This window comes from Gavia stellata, chromosome 11 (genome assembly GCF_030936135.1).
Source record: "Gavia stellata isolate bGavSte3 chromosome 11, bGavSte3.hap2, whole genome shotgun sequence".
Lineage (NCBI taxonomy): Eukaryota > Metazoa > Chordata > Aves > Gaviiformes > Gaviidae > Gavia > Gavia stellata.
Genome location: NC_082604.1, coordinates 21,421,377 through 21,447,462, shown reverse-complemented (window position 1 = coordinate 21,447,462; position 26,086 = coordinate 21,421,377). Strand labels below are relative to the sequence as shown.

Here is a 26,086-nt window from a genome sequence, read left to right as displayed (position 1 = left end):
GTATATGCTGCTTAAGTGACTGGAACCCTCCAGTGTCTGCGAAGGCAAGTGTATTATTACATTCTTTAAATGCATGAAACACATTCTCTAAGTAACATAAAAAAAAAACCCAATGGAAGCAGAAAAGAAGAGAGAGTTTTAAAACAGTGTTTATTGTCTAGGTAAGTTCAAGTGTGGGCCTTTGGTTTTTGTTTGGGTTTTTTTGTTGTTAGGTATTTGTTTTACAAGTTGCTTGAAGGCAGTGGTTGCATTGCTGTGGAAAAAGTTACGCTCTATTGGCAGTGAGTTCTCCAAAGATGGTTGGCAGAACACACTCAGGAGCTAACATCTGGCAGACTATATACAATACCAAGTGTGCTTCAGCTGCAAGTTTTCCAAGTAATTCTTTAGATAAAGGTCAGTTGCGAAAAAGGTACTGTGTAATTTTGACTAGAAAAAGTATAGTTTTACTGACTTTAATCATACATTAAGATACTGTCTGAGATGACTATTTGATTAATAGTCAAGGTTGATCTTGAAATGAAGCATACATTTTCTTTCCTGGGTTCTTGCAATGTAATCTAAAGCTATTTTGACAGCAGTGAAGAGACCAGTTTACTAAAATTAATGGCTTTAACATAACTTTCCTTTTCATCATAGGAAAAATGAATTAATGGCTTCTGTAGGGAGGTAAAGATCTTTAGTTCTCAACAGCAAAATGAGAAAGTAATTTAAAGGTTAATTTATATTATAAAACATAAACTTAATATTTCTCACAGATAATTTATTGCATACTGTAGAAGAAAGTTGAAACATACATTTCCGACAGAAATTAATGCTAAGATTGCCAATAGACCCTGATAAATAAGGTACGGATCAATCAATTAAGAAGCCTTAACTAGTGTGAAGCCTTTACTATGGCCTTCAAAAGACTACTTAAGACTTTTATTTGCGTTTACAAATATCAGAGGCGCTAGCTCTGCTGGATGGCTGTGAACCAACAGCAGCTGATTCTGCAGGAGTGTTGATAGACAAGCTCAGATCTATCACTTTGAGTGAAGTCTGGCTAGAGCCTGAACTTGTGCTTCTGGAGGATCTGAAAGACAAGAGTATAGTACAGTATCATCAGTATAAAGAAATCCCTGTATGTAAAGTAAAGCTGCTAATGGTGGCTTACAATAAAGCCACCCAGCAACAGTGTTTATTGTAGGTAAAGATCCCCTACAAAGATCTTTGTAGACATTACCACTAATAGCTTAAGTAACCAACCTGTGGGAATGATATCAGACTGTAACTGATTCAACATGTTACATGCACTATTAGTTGAGTATATGTTGAACCAGGAAAAAAGGTATCAGTAAAAGCATACATGCCTGTCTTCCCTATTTAATTAGGAAGGGGAGGCTCACGCTACCAAGTGCAAAATGTGGCTGGAGCTTAAACTTGTGCTTTTATAATATAAGACCACTTTTTAATTAGAGCACAGTTAGCAAAAGTAAGTGTAATTATTCTGTAGTTACAGTTTTAAGCTGTGGTGGATGTGGAAGTAAACCTAATTGTGTGCTAGAAAAATCTAGTAAAGGTGGGAGAGTATAAGGAGAAAGTTTTTATAAGAGTGTTCAGAAAGACCTTCAGGAGTGAGGAGTCCTGTCATTTAAGGACTAATTTTGCTTTAACTTAAAAACCGATAAAGCCAAAAAACATTGCTAGCACTTACCTGGTAGAAGCTAGTGAGCTTTGTGTGGATGGTGATCGAGAACTTTGACTACCACCAGCAGAAGCAATTGCAGGAAGCTCTAAATTGTACTAGAAAATTTAAAAAGAAAAAGTTGACCTAATAGTTGTATAATAGGACTGCGTATATCAGAGTTTATAATCCTTTGTATTTGAAGAGATGTTGAAAGCAGATTAATGTTTTTTCCTGCTTTACTGTAAGTATAGTTTATTGTTGAATTTAGGAGTTGCTCTTGAAAGACACTTACTAGTAGACTAGAGCCATCAGTCGAGATTTTAGTGGCAGTTAACTGGAAAGCTCACCTGGTGAAAGTACATTTGAAAGGGTGTAGTTAAATCGGGATTTGCTTCTAGAACATCTGCTAACAATGTGTCAATGTTTCTGTTGAAGCTTTTCAATTCATGCAGATCAATGTCTCTTTCTTCCTGTGTTTCTGTTTTAGTTTTCTTCAGAGACTGAATTTCTCTGGATAGTCTGGAACACTTTTAACACAAATATTTTTAAAGCATTGCTATTATGAAAATGCAACACTTTTTCAGAAAGCTGCTAAGTTTAAATTCTGTGGTTTTAACCATACTACTGTCTATCACTATAAAGTTAGCAGTTGTTATTAATGAATATACAGACCTGTTTTATAACCCTTTCTAGTTTTGGCTTCTGTTCTTCTATGTCTTTGTTCAGCTGCAAAATAAGAGCTTGTTTTTCCTTCTTTTGCTCTTGGAAGAGGGCCTCCTGCTTCAGTACTGCATCAAAATTTTTTTCCATGCTCTGCAAATTCATTTGAACAGCAGTTTTAGCTTATAAAGCAGTTCTGATTATGCTTTCACTTTTTGTATTACTTTGTGGGAGGGGGTCTGTAATTGCTACTGCTTGTTTCTGAATGTACCTCAAGCAATTAGTACTAATGATAACTCAAAACTTTCTGCCTGTCAGACTGTTTAGTGGATAAATACCTAGACAAAGAGACCACCAGGTAGTTTACATATCTTTAAAAAATTACTTTAAAAGGTACTATTAATGAAGTTACAAGTATGTATTTTCAGATGTGCCTCTGAGCCATGTCTACAAATGAAGTACTTGGCACAGTACCAACTTACCAGTGCAAGCTATCCTAAGAAAAATGACATTGTTTCCTGCGGGAAGAGATTGATACCTTTGACTGGAATGAATGAAATCATTTTCATAAGGGTGGCTCTGTTTTTTTTTAAAAAATAAATAAAAAGGTAGGAAAGGGTATGCCTTAACACTTCATTATATCCTACGACTTACTCCCTGATGAAGATATGTGTACCTCTTCAATTTCAGAGATATTATTTCTTAAGGTATGTGTCCTATGGAGGTAGAATAAGCAATAGGAATGTTTGTTGACCTGTAGCCAGTGACTTGGGGCTTAGAATAATCATGCTGGATATAACAGGGTGCCTTTGATTTCTTCTGCCTAAGAAAATTGTAACTAAAATGTCACACATCAGAGTTAAGTGTGCGTTCTTAAGGGCCAAGTAGACTTTTTGATAACAAGGGAAACCAAGAGCAGTCCTTGATGTGGAGCCTGAACACAAGCTATCCTTTACCTGCATTTAGTTGTCAGCCTGTGAAGTTAAGAGTCAGCTAGCTTTCTTGATCTAAATTAATACTGTTTAAACGGAAGCACCCTGAATGCTAATAAAACAGAGTATGTTCTCCTAGAAAAATCCTGGGACCTAGATGCCAGAGGACAGAAGATGCGAGGATTTTAATCTCTGCAGTACTGGACAGAATGATACAATATAGTGGTGTATGCCACACAAAAATACAACTGCTTTCTTGGATGCCAGAACAGAGTATCTGTCAATGTGCATCTGGGATTTTGAAACTTCTAGCTCTATGTGACTAAAAAGCCTGAAGATTCATTGTGATTCAAGAAAATTCAAATAAGCACTCAATTTTTGAAAGGTGAGGTAGAGCCTTCTAAAAAATCATATCCATTCATACAAAACATAGGATATAAAAGAATGGGCAAAAATTTGTCCCAGAATTTCCTATTCTTTCCATAGGATGACTTGCATGGATTTAGCTATGTGCTGCAGCGTTGTCTGTTTGACGAGAACTTTTGCTTGTGTTTTACCTGGAGATTTTCCTGAAGTTCCTTGATCTGTCTTCGTTTGTATCTGTATTTTTCATCAGCAGCCCTTTTCTCCTCCTCTAGTTTCAATTTTTCCTCATATTCCTCACCTGTGATCCCAAACAATGAGGCAGCATTAATGCTGGACAAGCAGTGTATACAGCTTAGAGTGCTACTTATTTTAAAGTGAAAATTAAGGTAACTAACTGCATCACAGAGTATTACTATATTAGTGTTGGGAGTATTACAGAGACCTCAAGGTTTAGGGATTTTTTTAAATACTCTATTACTAATTCCAAATCACTGTGAAAAAGTAACTGGCTTTATGAGAGAGAATGATTTAAGAGCTGCTGTTTCCAGAGCCAGCAGAGGGCACAAAAGAAATAATAAAATATTTTTCTAGAATTAAGTTTGTCATTTTTCATGGTGATGCTTTTTATATGCTAAACAAAGCAAGTTCCCCTCAAGGAGAGCAAGCTTATGAAGTTTAAGTGGCAACAGAAACAACAGATGAAGATATTTCTCAGAATTCTGAGGAATTTCTGATATCTAAAACCTTGTGTTCCATATTTTAAAATCTGCTGACACTACACTAAAATAGTACAGTTTTACACTTCCTCATCATTTTCTGATATGACAGGGTACTACTTTTTCCCCCCCCCTTCCATGTGAAAATCAGAGATAATGATGGTGTAGCTAAGGGATCCATCTTCATCACTAGAGTACATGTAACCTAAGCTGCCTGTGTAGTTAGTTGCTCTGGGTACGGTTTTGTGCCCCAGCTGGCTCAGTCTATCACGAGAAGGCCAGCAGCGGTACAGCTTGTTCTGTTTCTGTAATTTGAATTAGTACCTGTGTGTGATGCAGCACTACAGAGAATGTAGTGGGTTTTGTACTGTGCAAGGTTTTATCCACTAGACCTGTGTACTTCAGCAAGTGCTCCTTTTTCCCAGTAATGACTTTTTGCCCCAGTAATTGTCTTTATGCTTTGCCTCTTCTGAATGCTCCTGCTTACGACTATTCACAAAATTTATATAGGCTTAGAGATTTTCACATAAATCAGATGTAAGAACGTAAAAATTAATTATACCTTACTGCACTTTCTGTGCTTATTCTGCTGAACTATTCACAGTAGCACATGAATTACACTCCCTTTTGCTATCAGTTTAGTCTCTCTGTGATTCATTCTTTTGTGCCGTGGCATTTACCCACTATATACCTGCGTTATACTATCGTCCGTAACTCACAGCAAATAGCAATTTTTATTTTACATACTTGTCTCAGTGACTTCCTTGAGAGAGTTTCGGTAATTGCTGTTGCAGTTACTGAGTACACACAAAGTGTTTTCCAGAGCTACAATTTCTTTTTCAGCTTTGCAGATCTTTGCATCTAAATCATCACCTTCACGTTGAAGTGCTTCCTTTTCCTGTGCAGCCTGAAAATGGAACTTGTCTTTTAGGTGACTGAAAATATTAGGACAATTATACAGAAAAAAATACCTGCAATATTTACGGGTTAAAATCCTAGGTAGATATGGGGCTTATCTGTGTTGTCAGGCTTGAACTGAGATTTGAGTTACTAGGTTACTGAAAGGAGTAGTTATTTACAGTATTGGAAGTTCTTTGAAGTATTTAATCCAAGTGCATTTCATTATAGGTATCTGCCTCTCCATCTAAACTCACAAAGTCCTGATTAACAGTATCCACACTGTGTATAAAGCAGTTTCTTGCTTTGCACTGCTGATATGAACTGCAGCACATGCTTCACATCTGTTTCAACTCTTACTTGGATTTTGTGGGTAAAGGAGATTTTATATCATATAAAACAACTGAGACAGTGTTAAAAGTCATCCAGTTTGTCTGGGAATTACTCAGTTGCAAGTCTTCATTCATCTGATCAGCGAGATTTAAAAAACGCAGCCAGCTGGTAAAGGAAAGTATTTTCTATAGCCCCTCAGAAAATCTGATATGGTGAAAAATCTCCATAATTGTGGAGGGTGTACACCCATAGTGACCACAAGGGTTTTACTGAGGGTCTTTTGCTGTGCTAGATCTCACAGTAGCAGAAATACCATCATTAAGAAATTTAACACTTAAGAATGAGAAAAAGATGGACTACAGAGCCAAGATCACAGCTAGAAGCATTTTGCTTTAAGAGGAAATCGGAGAATTTGTGGAGATCAAAACCAATAGATTCTTGTTCCAGAATCAGGGTGTTGCATTATGGATGAAGATTGATTACTTTTTCCCCGCAATGAAAAGCTGAAGTATGCATAGGTGATTGATAAGTAAAAGAGGAAAGCTGATGTTCTTCAAGGTTTAAACGCCATATGGTAAAATAAATACCTAAAAAGAGCTCTGAAGCATAGAAGAATTTAAGAACATGTGAGACTGTGATAAACAGTTTTCTGTTTATAGCAGATTACCATGTGACTTCTTGTGTCTTCATAAATTAATGAGCACTGAAGTGAAAATTTTCAAACTGTTCAAAATTAAGGCTCCACTGACATTAGGACTGACCAAAGAGATTCATGTGAAATTGCTGTATCATTTAAATAACTAACAGTGTCAGCTAATGTAAAACAATTAAGACTGAAAATAAGCAGTAGGCAAGGAGGTTGTCTTAGTTACTTGAATAGAGCCCAGGGAAAGCTATAGCTTAAATACTTGAATTATAATGAATTATGTTAATAAAATACCTTAATTACATAGTAGATATGAGTTTTCTCCTCTTCTCCTTCGGGTGGCATCATGACAACGGTAAGAATTTCATATCTGCATCTCAGTTTATCAATTTTATTTAGGCGATCTTGAAATTCAGCACTGATTTATTTGGGGAAAAAATAGATGCATTGAGAAAGTGTTTGTCTGGTAGTGTTTTGTGGGCAGTTCTTGCTATAGCAGTTTAAGTTACTGGTGTTATTGCAGCAGCCTGCCCATGTGGAGGCAAGCAGGGCAGCAGTTGTTCTGCCACTGTTTTCTGTCACTTTCTATGTTCTCTCAGCCACAGTCATCCGTTTTTCTCGTCACCTACTGTTCTCTTACAGTTCTAAACTGAGTCAAATTTATTTTCATATTCCAGATCATTGCATCCTGGGAGGCTGTGCCACAGTCCTCCCCAAAATTTTTTAAAGGTTTGGCATTTAAATCCTCCAGCTGCACAAGTTGCCCCCTGCTGATACTATCTTAATATTGCCACTACTATATGAGCGTAAGCAACAGTAGGCAACAACCCCAAATCAAATTACATGGAAGCATCAATTAGCTGTGTAATTATCAAAGGAAAAAAGCCACACAGTCTGCATTCTCAGTGAGCAGTTAAGCTTTAGTCACACTAAATCACTCTAATTTCCTATTGTGTGGGGTGTGGTTAGCAGAGGAGCGAATAAAAAGCCTGCCAGATTTCAGCAGTTCGGCTGCTGAAGCTTTGATTTTTGGCTGGATATAGATACTGGGATTTCAGAGCTAAAACTGTCCCAGATATTTTGCACTGATTATGACAGAACGAAAAAGTTATTTCATGTATGGTTGCTTTATAAGAGGGTACATACCTAATTCAGAAGATTTAATTTTGTTATATAAGACACATAATGGAGAGCTCGTTTGTTAAAAAGGCAAAAAAACCAAACCAACTTACTGTAGGAGTCAAAGAAATCACAGTTTTATCAAGCAGCTGGGAGTAAATCCTCTTTAAAAGCAACTTTTCTGTTTTAAATATTTTGTCATACCTCCAGACACACTGATTTCACATTTCCTGATTATTTTGAAAAATACACATGACATTTACTTTAAAAAGATGTCTGCAACTGAGGTTTCCTCTCAGTACTGTAGAGTATCGTCACTAACAGAATAAACAGTAACCTCTTGTTCACCAAGTTGTTAAAGCTGTGGGCCGGATTTCTGAGAAGGGATCTCTTGCTAGCCTCAACTGTCTCAGTATATAACTTTGAGCAAGATTTATTTCATCCTCAGTTTCTCTAATTGGTGAAATTGGGCAAAATGCTTCTCTTTTTCAGTAAATCCCCATGTAAAATATACTCAATAAAAGTTACAAGTTGAATTTATATAAGAATAGTTACCTTATGCGTTGCCGTTCCTGATCCACAAGTCTTATCTGAGAATCCAGCATTGCCTTATGAATCTTAATTTCCTCAGTTCTTTCTGCTATGGCTTGCTTTAACTCCAATTTTTGTTTTTCCAGTGTTAGAACTTTCTCTGTCTTATTACATAGACTATCTCGAAGACGGTTCAGTTCTAATTTTAAGAGATTATCTTCGACCATCATCTCCTAATAAATACCAAATAGGTCTCAAAATAAGAAAGCATCGTTTTTAATTAAGATATTTATAACAGTTAATAAGTTAATATTTTTTTATAAAGCATCCATTATTTTATCTGGTAAAGACATCGTTGAACAGTAAATACATTTTCTATGTTAAACGCAATCGTTTCTCAGAAGAAAAAAAAACCACTGACGAGGTGGATATTGCAGTGTAAGTAATGTGTGATTAAATTGATAACCCAAAGCAACTTTATGCAGCATACACAGGAGAAGCAACACTTTGCCTAGTAAGATCATAGTGATGAAAGTGACTTCAAAGTTTGGGAAGGAAGATGTAAGTCAAGAAACTACAAAGGGAGTTCTTATAGATATAATGATGTAGCACTGTGGGAGGCAGACAAGAGCCTTCAGATCAAGTAATGAGTGTATGTGTTTTAGAAAACCAAACAAACAACTAAATGTGTCCTGTATTATTAGCAAAGTGCAAAATAATACTGTACCTTCTTAATGGCTTTAGCTTTTTTTAACTCCTGATCTGATCTCTCATTGAAAATATTTAGTTCATTTATCTTGATCGTCATACCACTTGTTTCTTCTCCCATCTTATCTATTGCTCTCTTGATGAAATGGACATCACTCTGTTTCCAAATAAGTTATGTTTAATTAATAAATAAACTACATGTAGTTTGCACCAAAAGCTACCAGTTAATTTTAAATGAGAGATTTTTAAGTCCAGGAACCAGGAACCATCATCATCTTATGTCCATATGCTGCTCTGCAAACAGTGCCTAGAGCATTGCTAGTCCTCATGCCGAGTGCTGTTGCAATGTTAATGTAACTGCTTGTTTTATTTGGAGTGTAGTAATTGTTATTTATACAATATAGATCTTACAGCCAATAACGCAATTCTAATATAATCATGTATTTTTGTCTAGATTAAAAAAAAAAAATCTCCTGGCATGTCTAACCATGATATTCGTAGTTCATCTTCATAAAACCATCTGTCTTTGATAATACTCCAGAGTATGAATAAATTCCTGGAGGTGTGTTTCAGTGTTTGATTGTACTCACTGCTCAAATTTTGCATCTCCTCAAAACTGAAGTGGGCACCAGTTGCCCAACATTAAACCTTGATATTGCATGGAACTCTAGTTAAAGGGCTCTCCTATAAGGATTTTCTTCCCCTCACTAAATTGATCAAATTTTTTCTTAACTCTTACTTTGCGGAACCAGTTGTGATGTTTAATTAAAAACCTGACTTCCATCTTTGTATGGTTTCTCTTTGAAATGATGTTTCAAAACATGCTAAAATGTAGCCAATTAATAAACAAATAAATCTCTTATAAAAAGAATTTATAAATTGGATACAGAATAACTGACTGGTTCATTTCTACAAGAAAGGTAAGTGCATTTTTTAGAGAATTAGTGATGGTCACTGGAGAGTGGAAAACCAGAGAATAAGCATGTATATGCAAAATTCTTACACGGGAATAAAGACAGAAAAATAGTATTTCTGAATTACACATCAGGATGGGGTTAACTAACTCAAATACCATCCCTTCAATTCAGTAATGTTACATTGTACCATTTTAAATGCAACTGTGCTTATAATTTTATGATAAACATACAAGCAAGTAGTAGCATCACAGAATAGCATTCTCCTATTTCTACATGGTCCTAAGGATAAATTCAGACATTTGCAAGCAGTCAGTCACACCTTGAAATGAAAGCTAAGCTTGCCTTTCCAGTATTTCAGTGCTTGTCTTCCTGCTAAGATGCCTCAGTTGTGCAGTAATGACCTATTTTTCTAGAAGGTTTAGGGAACGTACAAAGTTTTTCCACATGAGTTACACAAAGTTCAGGTATCTTTTAATCTAATACCAAGTTATTAATAAGACCCAACCTACTTTAATTCACTGACATTTCTAGATGTTACACAGTCAATCTGATGTTCTAAGGAAGTTACCTGAAGTTTCTTGTGCTGTGCATGTAAAACATCGTAGGCATTTTTCTTTTCTTCTAAGGTTTTCTGAAGTTCAGCAACTTTGGCTTCCAAAACTTGTTTTTCATCTGCATTAACCTCTCCTTCTAACCGTGACAGCCGTCTCTGTACTTGCTGAATATAAAAATCCTGTTAAAATAATTTTTAACAGAATTAATAGTCTGAGATAAGCAATTATAGCCTTCCTATAAAGCTAAAAGACTGGATATAAACTTGGATCTAAATGTTTGCTTTAGGACAGTCAACTAATTAAGCTATTGTTTTATAATAATATATGGCTTAGAGACCTCCTTAGCAAAATATTCTTAGATGACTGATGTGCAGTGATGGTTCGGGAGTAATATTCTAGAAGACTAACAAAGCATACTCAGCACAGTCTGCTGTAGGGAGGCTTACAGTGGAGTTGCCATCTTGCTGTTACCAGTGGATGCTGATATAAAAGCAAATTTTCAAAGTGGTGCATAGGAAATATGCACAAAATCCAATTAGTAAATAACAGGATTTTGGCATGTACCTCTTGTATTGCTTTAAAAATTTACCCTGAGGTGTCTGTGGTTCAGAGGGATCAAAGAAAAGAACTGATTTGAGAAGTTAATGGGAAAAGCAGCAGATCCAAAAAATAATGAAATACGCAAGCACGTAACACAGGTGATACTACAGCAAGTTTCAGTTATTTCAATTTTATCCATACATCTTAAGACAGAAATAAATGCAGACTTCAAATTATACTGCATGGCATTTCCAAAATGGTAAGATGTTGACAAAGATTACAGAACTCAAGAGATTTACTCTCAGCAGACCAAAGAAACAATCACAGTATGAAAGAATGTTAATATTTTACCTGGTTATATATTAATTCTTGTTGTTTTAATGCATCTGCATCAAGTCTGTGCAGTCGACTCTGAAGATTTTTAAGTGATGTTCGACTTCCCTCAATTTCGGCTAGAACACACTTCTCCTTATCCTTCTGCACCTTTAACTCTTGAGTCTTCTTGAAAAGTAGTTCTTTTAACTGGTTCATTTCTGTTTCTTTTTCCTGGTGACAAAGTAATCGTTAAGTAGTAAGAAGTGATTAATCACATAAGAAGTAATTTCTAAGGAATTATTTGCCTTTATTAATCATATATAGGGAGATGAAGAAATTTCAATACTATACCCATTAATATGAACATTGAATTTCAGAGGTCTTCAAAATGGTTGGCAAGAAAAGTCTTTGACTTAGAGAAAAAGTAATTTATTTTTTTTAATTTGGATTCTACTCTACTTTTACATGACTTTTTTTTTTCCCCATTATAGGAATGCTACTCTTTTCAGCCTTTCATAAAACTAAATTCCTGTCATCCTTTCAAAAAAACCCTCCTTATTGCTTCTAGTATATGTGAGTATTTCAAAAAATAAAACACAAAGCTTTTCAATGGTTTATTAAAACTTGTAACTGTGTGTGTGTGCACATGTATGTACATATGTGTGCTTATATAAGTTGGAATAATTTTGTTTGAAAAATTAATAACACATTTTAAAACCACTTCCTTATTGTCGGAAGTAAGTTGCCATTAACACCTGAATCAGTGCAGGAAATGAGGTTTTAGCAGTGTCTGTTATAGTAAGACAATGCTGAATATTTCAGGTAACCTGAAATGTATTGAAAACAAACAAAATTGAGATTATTTTCTTTTTATAACCCTAACAAATAAGACAACTTTATTCTTTCCCTCCCTCCTTCCACCCCTCCCCACCCAAATAACCAAAGACCTTCCAAAGCTCAGGCTGTTCAGCACACTGGTTTCCTGTAAGGTACGTCACTGAAATGAGTGATGTGGCATCACATTCTGCTGCTTTTGACAATCCTGTTCCGAAAGACTCATTACATTTAGCACAAGTCTGGTACAGACTTTGAAGAAACACATTTAAATTAATACAGCAAAACACCTTAGAATTAACTTTTCTATATTGATTAAAAATGTGCTTAATCTTGAATTTATACGTATACATTGTGAAATTTGCTTGTGAACCATCTTGCTGGCTTTAATAACGGTGAAGGATAACTCCTTCTCTTAAGAGTTCATAATATCACTCTACCAAACAGAATGTTTTTGTAGTTGAACTTGCTGTAAGTGCAATTCCAAATCAAAAACTCAGGAAGTAAAAAGCAGGTGTAAGTTTAATACGAAATCATTACAGCCTGTAGCATTCTACACTGATGTCAGTGGGCTTTGGATCATGCCTAAACAAGGGAATGTAATTTCAGAAGTAAACTGTTTTTATGCATGTGCCCAATTCTGAGCTGTATTTCTGAAGCTAATGACAATGATGAATTAGTCTACTAAAACTGGATCATGATTTGACCTTCATTTTGTAGTCTTTCTTGCATATCTATCTATTTATTTAATAGAAATTGTTTGTCTCCCTTTAAGTGAGGTTGTTAATAGAGATAGATACTCAATAAGCTTCACTGCGCAATAGTGTTTTGCCACAGATCGAAGAGGGAGAAGTATCACAGAACTAAAGCGAAAAATGGCGACATTTCATCCACATTGTTCCTGTAAATATCTCTTCACAGTAAATTAATAGATGCAGCAAATAGCCATGTGTGTCTAATGGTGATGGAAAGCATGCTTCTGACTAATACATTACAGACATTGTTCAAGAACAGTTCACTCTAGTTAAAATATTACCCTGAAGCCGTGCAGCTGCCAAGCTCAATGTCACCTTAGGTTATCCGCCACAGACAAAAGTAAAGAAACCCTGCTAATGGTTTAGCCACCCTGGTAACAGTCTTCAGGGGAAGCAAATAAGGTTTTCATTTTAATGAAATGTTATATCATTACAACTTGTTTTCAAATTGTCTGAAAAACCAGAACAGTAAGGCAGGCCTGTAATTTAAGAAACTCTCTATAAAGGAAAGACATTGCCTCTCTAGTTTCTGTATGTATATTTAAAATGTACAGTTAATGCCTATGGAGTTAAAAAGTTAGAAAAATAATACTCAATTTACTGCAAGGGATTATTTCACATACATGCTACAGGAAACACAAAACAGTAAAAAAAGAATATACAGTGGTATGCACAGATACAGCTTTGTTGTCGCTTGTGTGGGAATACCTGCTGTCACATTAATTTAACTTGGTCATTTTACAGTAAAGAAAGCTTCAGCATATCCAATAGTCAGTTGTCTAGCAAAATGTAAAAAAATATTTGTATCAAGTTCAATAATCAGAAGTTAAGTAGTAAAACACTTTAAGAGAATTAGTAGCAAAGCGACAAAACAGTAGAAACATTCTCTGAACTGCGGGAAAGTTCAGATAATTGCATTACAACATTGCATTTATTCAGAAGCCCTTTGCAGTTCATCAGATGATAACAAATTAGGATATTTTTATTCCTATACTTAATTTGCAACATAAGAAGTGGGTTTTAAATTACAAAAAGGTATTATTAGACATGCTAAAAAAATAGCCGCTATATTACAGCTTGTACTTCCCAGATCAAAATCTTTATTCATTATGAAAATGAAATCTGAAGTGATCCAGTAATTAATTTAATAGTCCACAACAAGTTAGATGTCTCAGAGTATCATGTAGTAGAATTAAAATGAAGAAGAGGAGACTAGGCCAGCCAAACCTGATTAAGAGATTTCAAAACCTTTTTTAATCCCAGTTTGCCAAAATCATAGCTCTTTGCAGGTTTATAAGTTTCAGTGTTGTTTTACTAAAGCCAAGAGGTTTTCAGCGGTAATGTTACTGAAAAGTCAACCTGACAAGATTCTCACTCTTTAGCAACCTTATTGATGGGAAACTCATAGAAGTTCAAGGACCCTTGCTCCTCAGCAGCCCATAAAGCAGAATGTTTAGAGACATGAACTCCCAAAACAGCTAAGCAAAATACAAGATTTTGAAATTTCTCTGTATTGTTACAAAGCAGAAGCAAAACATTACTATTTCTTTATAACAAAATTTGCCACGTTCCAGTAAATAACTTTTATTTCAATTTAGCCAAGAAGTTGTAAGTAGCTTTTAGCTGATGTAATGTAAATGCCCCGTTCAGTACACTGATGCCGTCAGAATACTGGTTTTATATTTGATCTGTACAGTGACAATTCCAGTATCCTATGTTAATATGTAGAGACATCATCTTCTGAATTACTAGGACCACTTGTTTTCCTCCAGGGGTTTCCCAACACAGATACTGACGTATCTACATGCACGTTACTTCATTGTGATGAAATAGCTACGTGTCATATTAATACTTACATTCCATTTTAATCCATAAATGTTTGTTCTAGATAGAGCTTACAAATTCGAATAAATCTGCATTTGTGGAAACCATGAAAAACATTTTACCTTGACATTTTTTTCTTCTTCCTTTAGTATTTCTTCCATCCTCAAAGCTTTGTCTTCTGAGCTGAGTGTCTCCTCAGTCACAAGCTTCAGCTTATTGGAAAGACTTGCATTTTTTTCTTTAAGAAAGCTTAATCTAAACAAAATTACATGATTTAACAAGTTAAATGTATGTTGCATATACAACACTGAAAAAAAACAAGTAGCATACCTTACTGAGCAGTTCTCTAACAAAGCATGCTAAACTTTAACCTATGATAACCAAGGCCCTAACTGATTTTTTCACACCCTTTAAAAACAAAGATTACCAGGAGTATTTCCTAAATTGCCCAGTGCCAGAAACTATGCAGGGCATGAAGTAACCAGAAAGCTGGAGGCTTAAATCATCAACATTGTTTAAGGTTCTTTGCTAGCTCAAGGATTTGATTATATTACTAATCCTTACAAAGTGATATTTTTAAAGGTCTGTTTCTTACCTGGCTTGTTTTTTCTGGATTTCTTTCTTCAGATTGGTTACTTGTGTTCTCAAAGACTCTAGATCAGAAGCAGTTCTGTCCACAGTGGATTTCAAAGCATCCAGCTAATGAATTACAAAATGGGGCAATCAAGCTGTTATTTACTTTGGTACATGTTAGGATATTTAAAATTGTAAGGGATTTATTTATTGGAAAGTATTCCGTTTCTTTTAACAGTGTTCTCCAACTGAGAAGTGCTGCAAATTCTGAGGTGCTGTAAATTGGCATGGCTAGTAAACTCAATAGACTAATTTACATAATCTGAATACTGGGACAAAATACTTAATAATTAAGAATACAGAATGAATTATGAAGGTGCTGTGGGCTGCAATTCTTGTCCAACAGCATCTGTATAAGTGGAACCATGGTTTGATAAAGCACAGCTGACTTTGATGAGGTTCTTTGTGAACATGGATACCTTTATATATCTAATAAGTATTTCTAATTTAAACTTTGTTGGGTACATAAAATTATTTTGATTAAGATAAAGGAACACTGTGTCAAAAATACACAGACATTTAATTTGGTAAAAAATATGTGACAGCATACACTTATTAAGCAGGATAGGAATACTTTTACAATCAGTAGCTCATTAGTCTTCACAGTATCATTTAACAGTGTAAGAGTAATTGTCTTCATTTTCATAGATGAAGAAGGGTATATAGCTGGTCTCTCTGTACCAGAATGAGAAACTGGGAGGTCACAGGTTGTCAGTTGAACTGTAAGTCTGTTTCTTTCCTTGTTTCTCACTTGCAGGCCACAAATGTTCTAACACCTTAATAATGCAGACTGTTCTTATTATCACATTATGTAGTATTAATTGTGAAAAACTTCAAGCAAGAATCTTACAGCTTAGGGATGAAAACTTACCAATTCTGTGAACCCTCAAGTTTGCATGAATTGTAGGGCAATCTAATAGTCTACACCTTGTTTGAGCTTCTTACAGTTTAATTAGGATATCAGTTTATGAACCACCTGCTACAGAAAAGCTATCCAAATTTAAGGCAACAGCATTTGCAGTATTTGGGTTTTTTTTTTAAAAATCGCCAAGCTTTCTGAGTAGCCCAATGTTACCATTTTCTTGTTAAGAGAAAACTTACTCAGGTAGTACAAGTGTATCCCTTCTCAACAGGGCCATGAGACTTGTATTTCCTCTTAGAAATACTTCTACAGGCATTTAAGTAATTAAGCAGTGCAGCTCCTGCCTAGTGCAGATTAAATATAAGTAACAAAGTATGGACAGCATCAAGCATGGCTTGTTCACAGCCCTATCCTACTGCCTCTTGATTAGAAAGCCACATGAAAGTGTTTGGTATTTTTTCAAGAATTTTAACGTGACTACAAGGGCTGTCAACACTCACTCCCGAGAGCACAGGATAGGAATTGTTTGGAATCTGGAAGAGATTTCTCTCATCATTATACAATACTGCAGTCTGCATATGCTAAAGGCAAGACACGCCTCCTTCGGAAGCATCTAATAGTGTTATACCATTTAAGAGAAAATTCATTCATTTTATACCAACACAACAGAAAATACAAGCTAATCTCTTCACCACTATCAATGAAAGGATTAAGTTGAGGGTTCAGATCCCAATAATCATGAGCAGACCAAGAAGAGCAGTCATTTTGTTGAATTATTAAGAGTCTAGTATAAAACCAGAGAAAAGCAAATGCTATTCCTGCATTTCCTCCGTCTAGTCAGAAGTTAGAGTTAAAAGTTATAGTTTCAGTCTATTTTTCTGAACTGTTTAGTCATCTTTACCTCATCCTGCAGCTGAACTCTGTAAGTGTTCTGAGTTTGATATTCATTCCGGAGGCTGGTAGCTTCCCGTTCAGCAGAAGAAATTTTCTTCTCATATTCCATATTGTTAAGAGTTTCATTTACCAAAAAGGAAGTCTTCTCTTTCAGCACAATTTCTTTCTTTCTGATCTCCTGTTTTATCTCCATTATTAGCTATCAGGATAAAAACATTTTAGATTAGCATGCTTTAGTTAAGATGTTGTTAGATTAATAAAGGGTACGACCAGAAGATAGATGGCTATTAAGACTACTCGTTGCATGAGACAGCCTAGTTATCACATCATTCTTAAATTACTTTATTCCACTAATACATCACAACACCAAATACTAAAATTGTTTTGGATTGGCAACTTCTAAAATATTCCAGTAACTTCAAAAAACCACAACACTATGAACTTGTATGAAATAGAAATAATTTTTGATTGATTGAATAGGGGGCAAAAAAAAAAGCTATGTGAACAAAACTTCAGATAGACTTGAAACAGAAGAAATGCAAGAGGAAAATTGCCAGCAGTAGTGATGTTTACTCTAGCTGACAGATTTATAGCTATTCAGGGAAAATTATGTATTTTGAAGGTTAAGTAAAAGATTAGCTACTGGGAAAATTATACTGTAGTTCTAAGGTTAAAAAAAAAAAAAAGAAAAACAAAAAAAATCTGTTTACAAAAGCATCAGTAGGACTATTCTATACACTAATATGTGGAAGGCTGGCCAGAGCTGGGGTTTTTGTTGCTGTTGGGGTTTTTTTTATATGTTTGTTGTTTGTTCTTTGCAGGAATCGTCTGACCTGAAATACTTTGAAATCCAAAATATTTCAGCTAAATTAGACCATTATATATTTTTTTGGTAATATTTCTTCTGGCTTGTCATTTTCTGTTATTCGCTGTTTAAACCATGTTTCTGCTCAGGGTATACCTAATACCCATATGGGCAACATAACAAAGCTGATATTCTTTCAGCATGCAAATACTAGCAGAGCTATGGATTTAGATAGTGCCTTCTTGTACATGCAATTATGCTTTTTCCCCCCTTCAAAAAAGCCATTGTTACTTTGGAATCCACATTTATAGTTTTTTTCTCTACACTGATCCTTCAAGCTTTTTCTGGTGCATTTGTTCTATTGCCCTGCAGAACCTTCCAAGGAGTTTACCCTTCTCCTGACAAAGCCAGGATAAAATACGCTTTATTTGTACCTCTTGCTATTGTACCATCTGTGCATAAGACACTGACAAAACCAATGAAGACTATATCTTTTAGAAATTAATACTAACTCATAATGCCCATCAGGATCTTTTTTGGATTTGAAGAGTGCTGTTTGCTTCTCCCCATTTGCAGAATGTACTTAAGGACCAATTTTTAACCTTAATGTGATTATTTATCATACTTCTAACATAAATGTTAGTCATGCACTTGTTCACAGAAGTTGCAATGCTAATTCCTTCAATAATAAATGTTCTATTTTCTTTTTTATATTGCATCCCAGGCACAGAATCCCCTCCTTGCAGTTGACTGTCCTTACGCTCTTAGCAACAACACCCCATCTTGTTACTTCCTAGATTCTTAGATCACAGAAAAGAAAATACTGAAACTGGCATGCTTTGCATTTTCCAAGAACCTTGAGATTGAAAATTAAGCCTTTCATAGTATCAAGCAGAGCACCATTACTTACACTGAAAGATACTGCTTTCAAAATAAATTCTGAATATATTTCAGTATATCTGAGTTTTAAAACACATTAATAAAATACAGGGGTAAACACAAAGAGAACACTGCACGTCTAAAAGTCCTAATCATTCTATGTGCGACTGGCAAAATTTCTATCAATATCATAGATACAAAAGTAGACTGATATACTGATATGAATCAGTTACAGCAGTTTTACCAAAGCACAACGATCAATCTGTTGATCTCTTTTCTGCATCTGTTGTATCGCATTCTCCCACTGCCTGATGACTTCTTGCCTTTCCTGATGAACTCTGCGAAAATCTTCAGCTGTCTTGTCAAGCTCTATCTGTTTAAAAGAAAGCAGCCCCATGATTTCTGATTTTAAAAATTTCATATATAGCAAGATATCTTCAAGAACCTTAAGCACAAACCTGAGCTGTTATGGTTTCTGTAAGCTCATTATCAAGAGCTCTGCGTTTCTGATTTGCTTGCATGGTCAACTTTTCTACCTGAAGGGTTAATGCCTAAAATGAAAGGATACAGAAATATAATGTTTTTGTAAACAAATATGTAACGTCTTATAAAGTCTTAAAGCTGTGCTATAATTAGGGGGGAAAATTACTGAGGCACCAGATTTTATTGTGTTTTAGAGAACAAAAAACCTGAGAATCTAGCCTCCCAAATTTTTGGTCATGCAAGAGGCCATAATCTCTTGTCAGCCGTTGGGAACAGACTGGAGCTAGGTCAAAGTAACCCTCCACCACATATAAATGTGTACGTGGTGTCCTCAGCATCAGCTATTTCACTTTCTCTTCCTACTATACTGTGTGACTTGCTCTGGTATCAGTGAGACTGTTTGTGTAAGCTAAAGTTTTTGGGTTAAGTATTTAAAGAGTAAAAATCAATTTTCTCCTCCCTGTATTTAAAGGCTGAAAAGAATATTAACCAGGGATACGTATCTCTAAATTAATATTTTACTTGAGAACTAACCCTTATAAAGTCTGAACTTGTGACCGGAGTGTCTATTTATACCATCTTCCATTATTCTAGGCAGCTTTACTGAGATAGCTGTACTTTGTTCGCAGTAATATTAACAAATTCAGTTCTAATGGGAAAATCTACACCATTTGACCATATTTGGCATGCATTTTTGAAGAAACTCCTCTCTTAATTCAGTGGCACTGTTTTCTAGACTTTATTATCCATTTATGCACTTTCGCAGAAAAACTTTAAATTTTACCCAGATGAACAAACAAATTAATATCTCCAATTGTGCCTTTCACCTTGCTCTCTCTGACCTTTAAAATAAACCTCATATTGAATTGCACTGTTGTGCTAAGTGGAAACCAGTTTAAAAGTGCTGTTGTACAAAATCTTGTCTCTGTCTTACCTGACTTGATAACATAACAAAGTCTTCAAATGCTAAAATGGTTCTCTGTTTTGTTTCTGAAAATTGCTGTCATTTCTACTTACTCCTAGTTTCTACTTACTCCTAGTTTCCCTTCATCTTGTTGTGCATACTTCTGGATTGTGATAGCATCATTATCTTTACGATTCGATTCCTTTATCCAGCTTTCCAGAATTTCCTCATCACAGTTCATCTGTTGTTTTAAGTTTTCCAACTTCTTAGTGGTTTTATTTATAGTATTCTAATAAAATTAGAGATAAATTAAAGGGTTAATATTAAATGTCTAGTATTTTCTTTGAATAGTAATTGAAACAACCAGTTCAAGCTACTGTAACAAGTTTACATACATCTTGTCAACAGAATTACTACTTTTCTTTTTTGTTAGTTGTGTATTATACCTGAGGAATGCTAATACACATCCTGGTCTTGAAGAAACAACACACTAAGTTACCACAAACTTAAAATGCAAATAATTTTAAACAGAAAAGTCAACCTCTGGTGAGATGTACCTATATGCAAGATATTTATTCCACATAATAAACTAATCTGAGGCATCATAGGGTAAAGCTGCTCCCTCACACGCTAAGGCGCAGTTCTTAGATCCTTATCCTGCATATCAATTTACAAATGGCCCCGCGTGACTGTGAAGAGACTTCCTGACACAAATATGAGAGAATCTGGATTGAGCTGAATAGCAAGGATATCTTCATCGTGCTACCCATTCTGAGAGACTGGAGATTACAAACAGACTGAACGAGAAGAAAGAGGGCAAACAAAAAAATAGATACACATAATTTAAATTATTCGTAGAAAGAGAGAGAGAGTTCCATTAAACAGAAAACCAACTGTGATTAGATAGCATTAGATTACTTATTTTTTTTAATGTAAAGCAAATTTTTGATCCCAAAATCATGCCCCAAGTTTATTTTATGTGGAGAATAAGATTTGCCACCAAAAATTTAATTTTTAAACCATAAAGAAAATACCTGCGAGAATTAACAAGATGGTGATACGGATGTGTGGCTGTGTATCTGGCATTAAGAACATTAAGAACTGCAGTCTTTCAATATCTAGTTAATATTTGCCAAGTCTTGACTTGTCTATGCAAGGAGATCCTCAGTGTCACTCTACTTGCCTACACAGGGAAAAGCACCTCCAGATCTTTTATTATAGTTCATAAGATTTAACTATAATTAGCTATTCTTGACTTACACTATTATTTCTGTAAGTGCGAGTGAGGACAAGTCATAAAATCTAATTGCAATATGGGTGTTCTCTTACAAAAATTTTAAACCTTACTTCTTGGCTGTTTTTCTTTTCTCTTAAGGAAACTATCTCGTCTTCCAGCCGTTTAATCTCACTTTTGAGACGTCCACGTTCTCTCTCGGCAAGGGCTTTAAAGTGGTGTTCAGTTTCAATTTCATTCTCTCTGGCTTTATAAAGAGACTAGAGAATAATACAGTTCAGCATTTTACAATAAAGAAGAGGCATATATCAACAAAACCCCCTTTTTTTTACATACAACCAAATCCCAAATCAGAGATGGTATGATTTTGTCATGTAAATATAGGAATTTTCAGAGCAACTTTATTGTTTGGATTTTAGTATCTCAAATATATGTATTCTAACATATATATGCATCCATTGTATTGTATCAGATATCCACAGATCAACCATTTATGGCCCTAAAAACTCAATTCAATGATATTTCACCCAAGATTCAGAATCTTAATCTTTCAAAATCAAAATCTTAGCCTCTTGATCACCAGTGGCTTTACGTCAGGTTCAGGAGGCAAAGCCAAAGAAACCATTTTATGCTTTTGTGCAGAGACAGAACACCACCAGGATGGCCTATAGCAGTAGCTCTATATTGTCTAATCAATCCGACAAAAGTGATTTAACAGGGGTTTTCTTCCTTGTATAATAACAAATCTATTACTTACTAGCAGCTTCTCTTTTAATGCTGTCTCTTTCTTTACTGCGCAGATTAAAACCTGACTCTAGCACAAAAAAAAATTAAAAGTCTTTCAGCTGCAGGGAAGTTTCTTAAGAGTTTTTCACCTAGGATATTTTACCTGAAAGGTGTGCAGCTTTGACTTGGGCCTCTTTAGAAATCTAAACCACCCATTTTGGCCAATTAACTCAGAGTGTAAGTGAAGACTTGGGCCTTAACCATCTCACTTCATTTTTCATGTCAATGAATTAGCTTTTCACTAGCATTTCACAATTGACTCTTGACCGTTACAAAGATTATAAATTTGTTTTTCCCTTACACTGATGTTTTATCTTTGTTGGCCAAATTTTCCTTATCATCTATAAAAGTCCCCATTCATGAAGAATTCTAAAATGCATCCTTCTTGGCTTTCTTTTAAGTACAGTCATTTGATCTTGGATGGTCTTTTTAATGACATAATATCACTGAGATACACAGTTTAACTTTTGTTTCCTGTGGAAGTCCTGGAATAAAGTCTTGACAAATGTCTAACCAAATATATAGGGATACCAGCTGCAGAAAGATACTCAGGTTACAAGTCTGTCTGATAAAACGGATCTGCCAGAGGTAGCAATTTACCTGAGTGAAGCTGAACTCTTGTCTGACGTTTTTCAAATGAGATGTCATTGCTTCTATACGCTCTTCAAAGTCGGCCAACTCATTTTGCAGGTTTACTTTTTCTTTTTGCATCTTCTGCAGCTATTTAAGAGTTAGAATTGTCAAGTAACTGGGTTTAGTTGAGTGCTTATTACCTGCAACTACTTAAGAATACAGTCATTGCACTTACTAATGAAAAAACCTAAGAAGTATGCACTACATTCCTCCGAAGCAGCGAAATGAGAGATTTCAGAAGAGAACCCCGAGCTTTGCTACGGGAGCGGACAGCCTCTCGCTGCGCGGGCACCCCCGCAGCAGCCGACTGAGGGGCGATGCGGTACACCGGCGGACGGGACGGGGAGCCCCGCGGCGCACACCCTGCAGGTACGCGGTTCCTACGCTTTAAGGCGAGGACCTGGCTCCCCGCTCACCTCCGCAGCTCCGCGGAACTCGTGGGGTTTTCCTCCCTCTCTACCCGGGCCCCGGCGGGCAGGGCAGCCCGGCCGCGGCGGGGAAGGCTCCGCGCCGCCCCGCGCCCTGAGGCGGGGGGGGAGGGGCAGGGCGCCGGCGGCCCCCTCAGAGCCGCGGGGCCGGTCCGACGGCTCCGCGCCCCGGGGGCAGCGCTCTGGGGAAGCCCTCCAGGGCTGCTGGCGGGAGGGGGATTCCTCTCCCGTCCCGGCTGCGGCCCCACGCTCACTTCGTCCTCCAGCGCCTTGTTCTCCGCGTTGGCCACGGGGACGGCGTAGCCATCGTCCCAGCGGAGCTCGGCCAGCACTGAGGCGGTGGAACGGCTGCCGACGCTGTCCATGGCCGCTGGCGGCAGCAGGCGAAGGGAAACCGCGGCCGGGCCGGGTCTGGCCTGGCGTCGCCGGGCCCCTTAGCAACGGCGAGCCCCCGGCGACCGACCAAACGGGAAGTCGCTGAGGCGGGAGCCGCCTCCCGCCCCGCCCCGCCCCGCCCCGGCCCTTCCCGCCCCGCGCCGGCCGTCGGCGGCCGCAGCCCCGCGGCTTCTCGCCCCAGGAGCGGCCTCGGCTTCGGCCTGGTGTGACCAGGGCGCACTGAGCCTGGGAATTTCTGGTCCAAGTGCCTACATCAGCCCGTAAGTAGGGCTGTTGTTAGCGGGGTTAGGAGAGCTGCCTGGAGACGATGACCTTGCCTGCCGTCGCTTGTAACCGTGCTGAAGTGGAAGGCATCAGACCCAGCACCGTCGGCTGACACGCCGTGGTAGCGCCTCAGAGGGCCCCCACTCCGCGGCCTCCCTGCCTGAGCACCCGCCTGCATCGCAGCTGCATCAAATCTGGGGTCAGACCCGGCGGGGAGGCTCACCTGTTGCTGATAACACCTGACAGCAGATTTCTAGGAGGGTGCATGGTACGGGTCCTGTTTCTGAACAGGCGGTACCTCCCAACGATCAACAGGTGGGTTTCCTGAGCCAAAGATTGCATTCAGGTGACCATAGACGCTAATGCCATATCCTTCATAAACTTGGCTGTTAACCTTTTTGAACCCATCTGTACTTCTGGGATGTAAATCATCCTGTGCTATTGAGTTCCATCATTCACAGGTGGAAAAAGGCATACCAGTCTTGGCAGGAAGCACAGTCTTGCTGCAGAAACCCTCTGTGGTGACTATTTGCTCTATTGTCTGGCTGAAACCTCTGAGCAGCCAAGTTTCTGCATCAGCGCAAAGTCTGCTCTCAAAAAGGAGAAAGGAAGAGGCAAGGAAGAAGTATCTGCTAAGACTCCAGCATGAAGAAGGATATAGCTTCACACTCTCAGGAAAAGGCATCCTGAAAAGGTTGGATGAATATTGCTTTCAAAGGGATGACAGGTGAAAAGATATTAAAGGAATTAATCAAAGCATGATTAAAAAGTGCCTGAGCAAAACAGAAAGGAGCCCTGACTAATGTTTGGGAGGTGGTTTGGAGAAGCGAGGATTTTGCAGTGAGGTTTATTATAAAACACGGGCCGATGGCATAGTAGCAACACTGACCATAGCAGGAGACATTGATTTTGCTAGATATCTGCATATGTTATGGAATAATATTTTCAGAGAAGAAAAGATTGCTGAAAACAGTGAAAGTCAGGCCTGATGAGGATGCACCAAACTGGCAACTTGCAGTATTGTGCAGGTTATTTCTGGTCTTCGATTTTTGGTCACTTCACTGATCATCCCCCTGAGGAATGTGGAATGATTTGATGTACGTTACCAGTGTGGACAAGACAAACATGGTCATCTGCAGGAGAATAAAAGATAGCTGAGCTATATTAACAAAAAAGGTCATTAAGAAGAAAGGAAATTTCTATAGGCAGAAAAATCAGGCTTCTTAAGACAACTCACGTATTCTTGATTCTCACATATGTGGAGGAGACTTCTAGAAGATTGACATGAGAAGACAGCTGCCTTTTCAAAACGAATTCTTAGGATCAGCAGCTCTCAGTACTGTATCAGAAATGGGGATAAGCGCAAAAGGGATCAGTGCAGGGGTGGTGCATTGGTGTGATAACAAGGCGGAAACTCCAGCCGTTTGGAAGGTGTCAGGTGAAAGGGCTGCCTGCTAAGTGCTGTGCTTTTTGACCCGCTGGAGGGTAGCATGCCAAGAGCTAGGTATTGCAGAGTGCAGTTAGGTGACCTGACTGAATGAAAAGGTTGGATTCCAAAGACACTACAAGCTACTAGAAAGACAGCAGAGACTACAATGGCACATCGCTGTGTATGTATTAGGGGCCCCTTCCTTCCCCACCCAAAATGAGAACCTCCTTTTACTCACTGTATTTGAAAAATAAATGCAACTCACCTTGCAGGGATTTTAAATTAACATCTGCAATGCAATGTGGCATTGCAGTGATGAGCACGCTATAATCTTGTGTTACCCAAGCAGAGTTTATGCGTTAAATAACACATGAGATCGCATAGTGCATGACAAGAAGGAAGCAAATTATTGGATAGTTGTTTGTTATTAGGTGAACAGTCAGTCCTATTCACTAAGTAAGACAGGCATCCAGTGAAAAAATGGTAATTTATAATCATGTACCATAATGCATACATGCAAGAAACCAAATTAAATCAGTCTTGATGCAGTTATTTAAAACACCTACCGAACTTCTGAATTTTTGTAATCATAAGTGTTCTGTTCATATGCTTTTGAGTACAGTATTTATAAATAGTGTCTGAAAAGTATAAAGTATTATATGAGTAAAGAGTATTATTTCACAATTTTCATGGAAATTCTACACTCCTTGATTTCTCTTGCCTGATCCTGACTAAACAAATCTCCATGATATGCTTTTGTTTGTGTGGCTTTTCCCATCTTCTGCCTGTGGTAATATATTCTGTAAGTGCATAAATGTTTGACAGACGTGCAATTCCAGCAGATGGTGCTGCATGTCTGTGCATTTCAGGGGTTTTTTTGTTGCTTTCTTTTTTTTAACAACAGTTATCGACTCCTCAGTTAAAAGGGAAAATATAATTCCTATTCTTAAACATACATATACACATACACAGAAGGTTTTTCTGTAAATTAGGTGTGTTATTTTTAGAGCTGTTAGAGAAACAAAAGTACTTGTATCATGACAAACTATTTTCCTCTGTTAACATTCCTTTTGGATTGAATTTTCGATTATGTGGACCATTGTTCCCATTTATTCAAATCGAATAAATGTAAAACCACTG

The 26,086-nt window shown here is 37.1% G+C and overlaps 1 protein-coding gene across 1 annotated transcript; it reads right to left on the bottom strand.

Moving 5' to 3' along the window:
• Positions 1–883: 883 nt before the first annotated feature.
• On the bottom strand, positions 884–23,222 carry CCDC39 (coiled-coil domain containing 39). Its single transcript, XM_059822782.1, has 20 exons — positions 23,112–23,222; positions 22,397–22,516; positions 21,124–21,270; positions 19,907–20,065; positions 18,848–18,940; positions 18,634–18,762; positions 16,713–16,904; positions 14,912–15,015; positions 14,439–14,571; positions 10,940–11,134; positions 10,063–10,227; positions 8,597–8,734; positions 7,894–8,102; positions 6,514–6,637; positions 5,091–5,250; positions 3,819–3,925; positions 2,342–2,482; positions 2,017–2,196; positions 1,697–1,785; positions 884–1,075 (listed from the first exon to the last, which is right to left on the bottom strand). The coding sequence occupies exons 1-20, from the start codon at positions 23,220–23,222 to the stop codon at positions 925–927; spliced, it is 2,847 nt and encodes a 948-aa protein (XP_059678765.1). The 3' UTR covers positions 884–924.
• Positions 23,223–26,086: the final 2,864 nt, after the last annotated feature.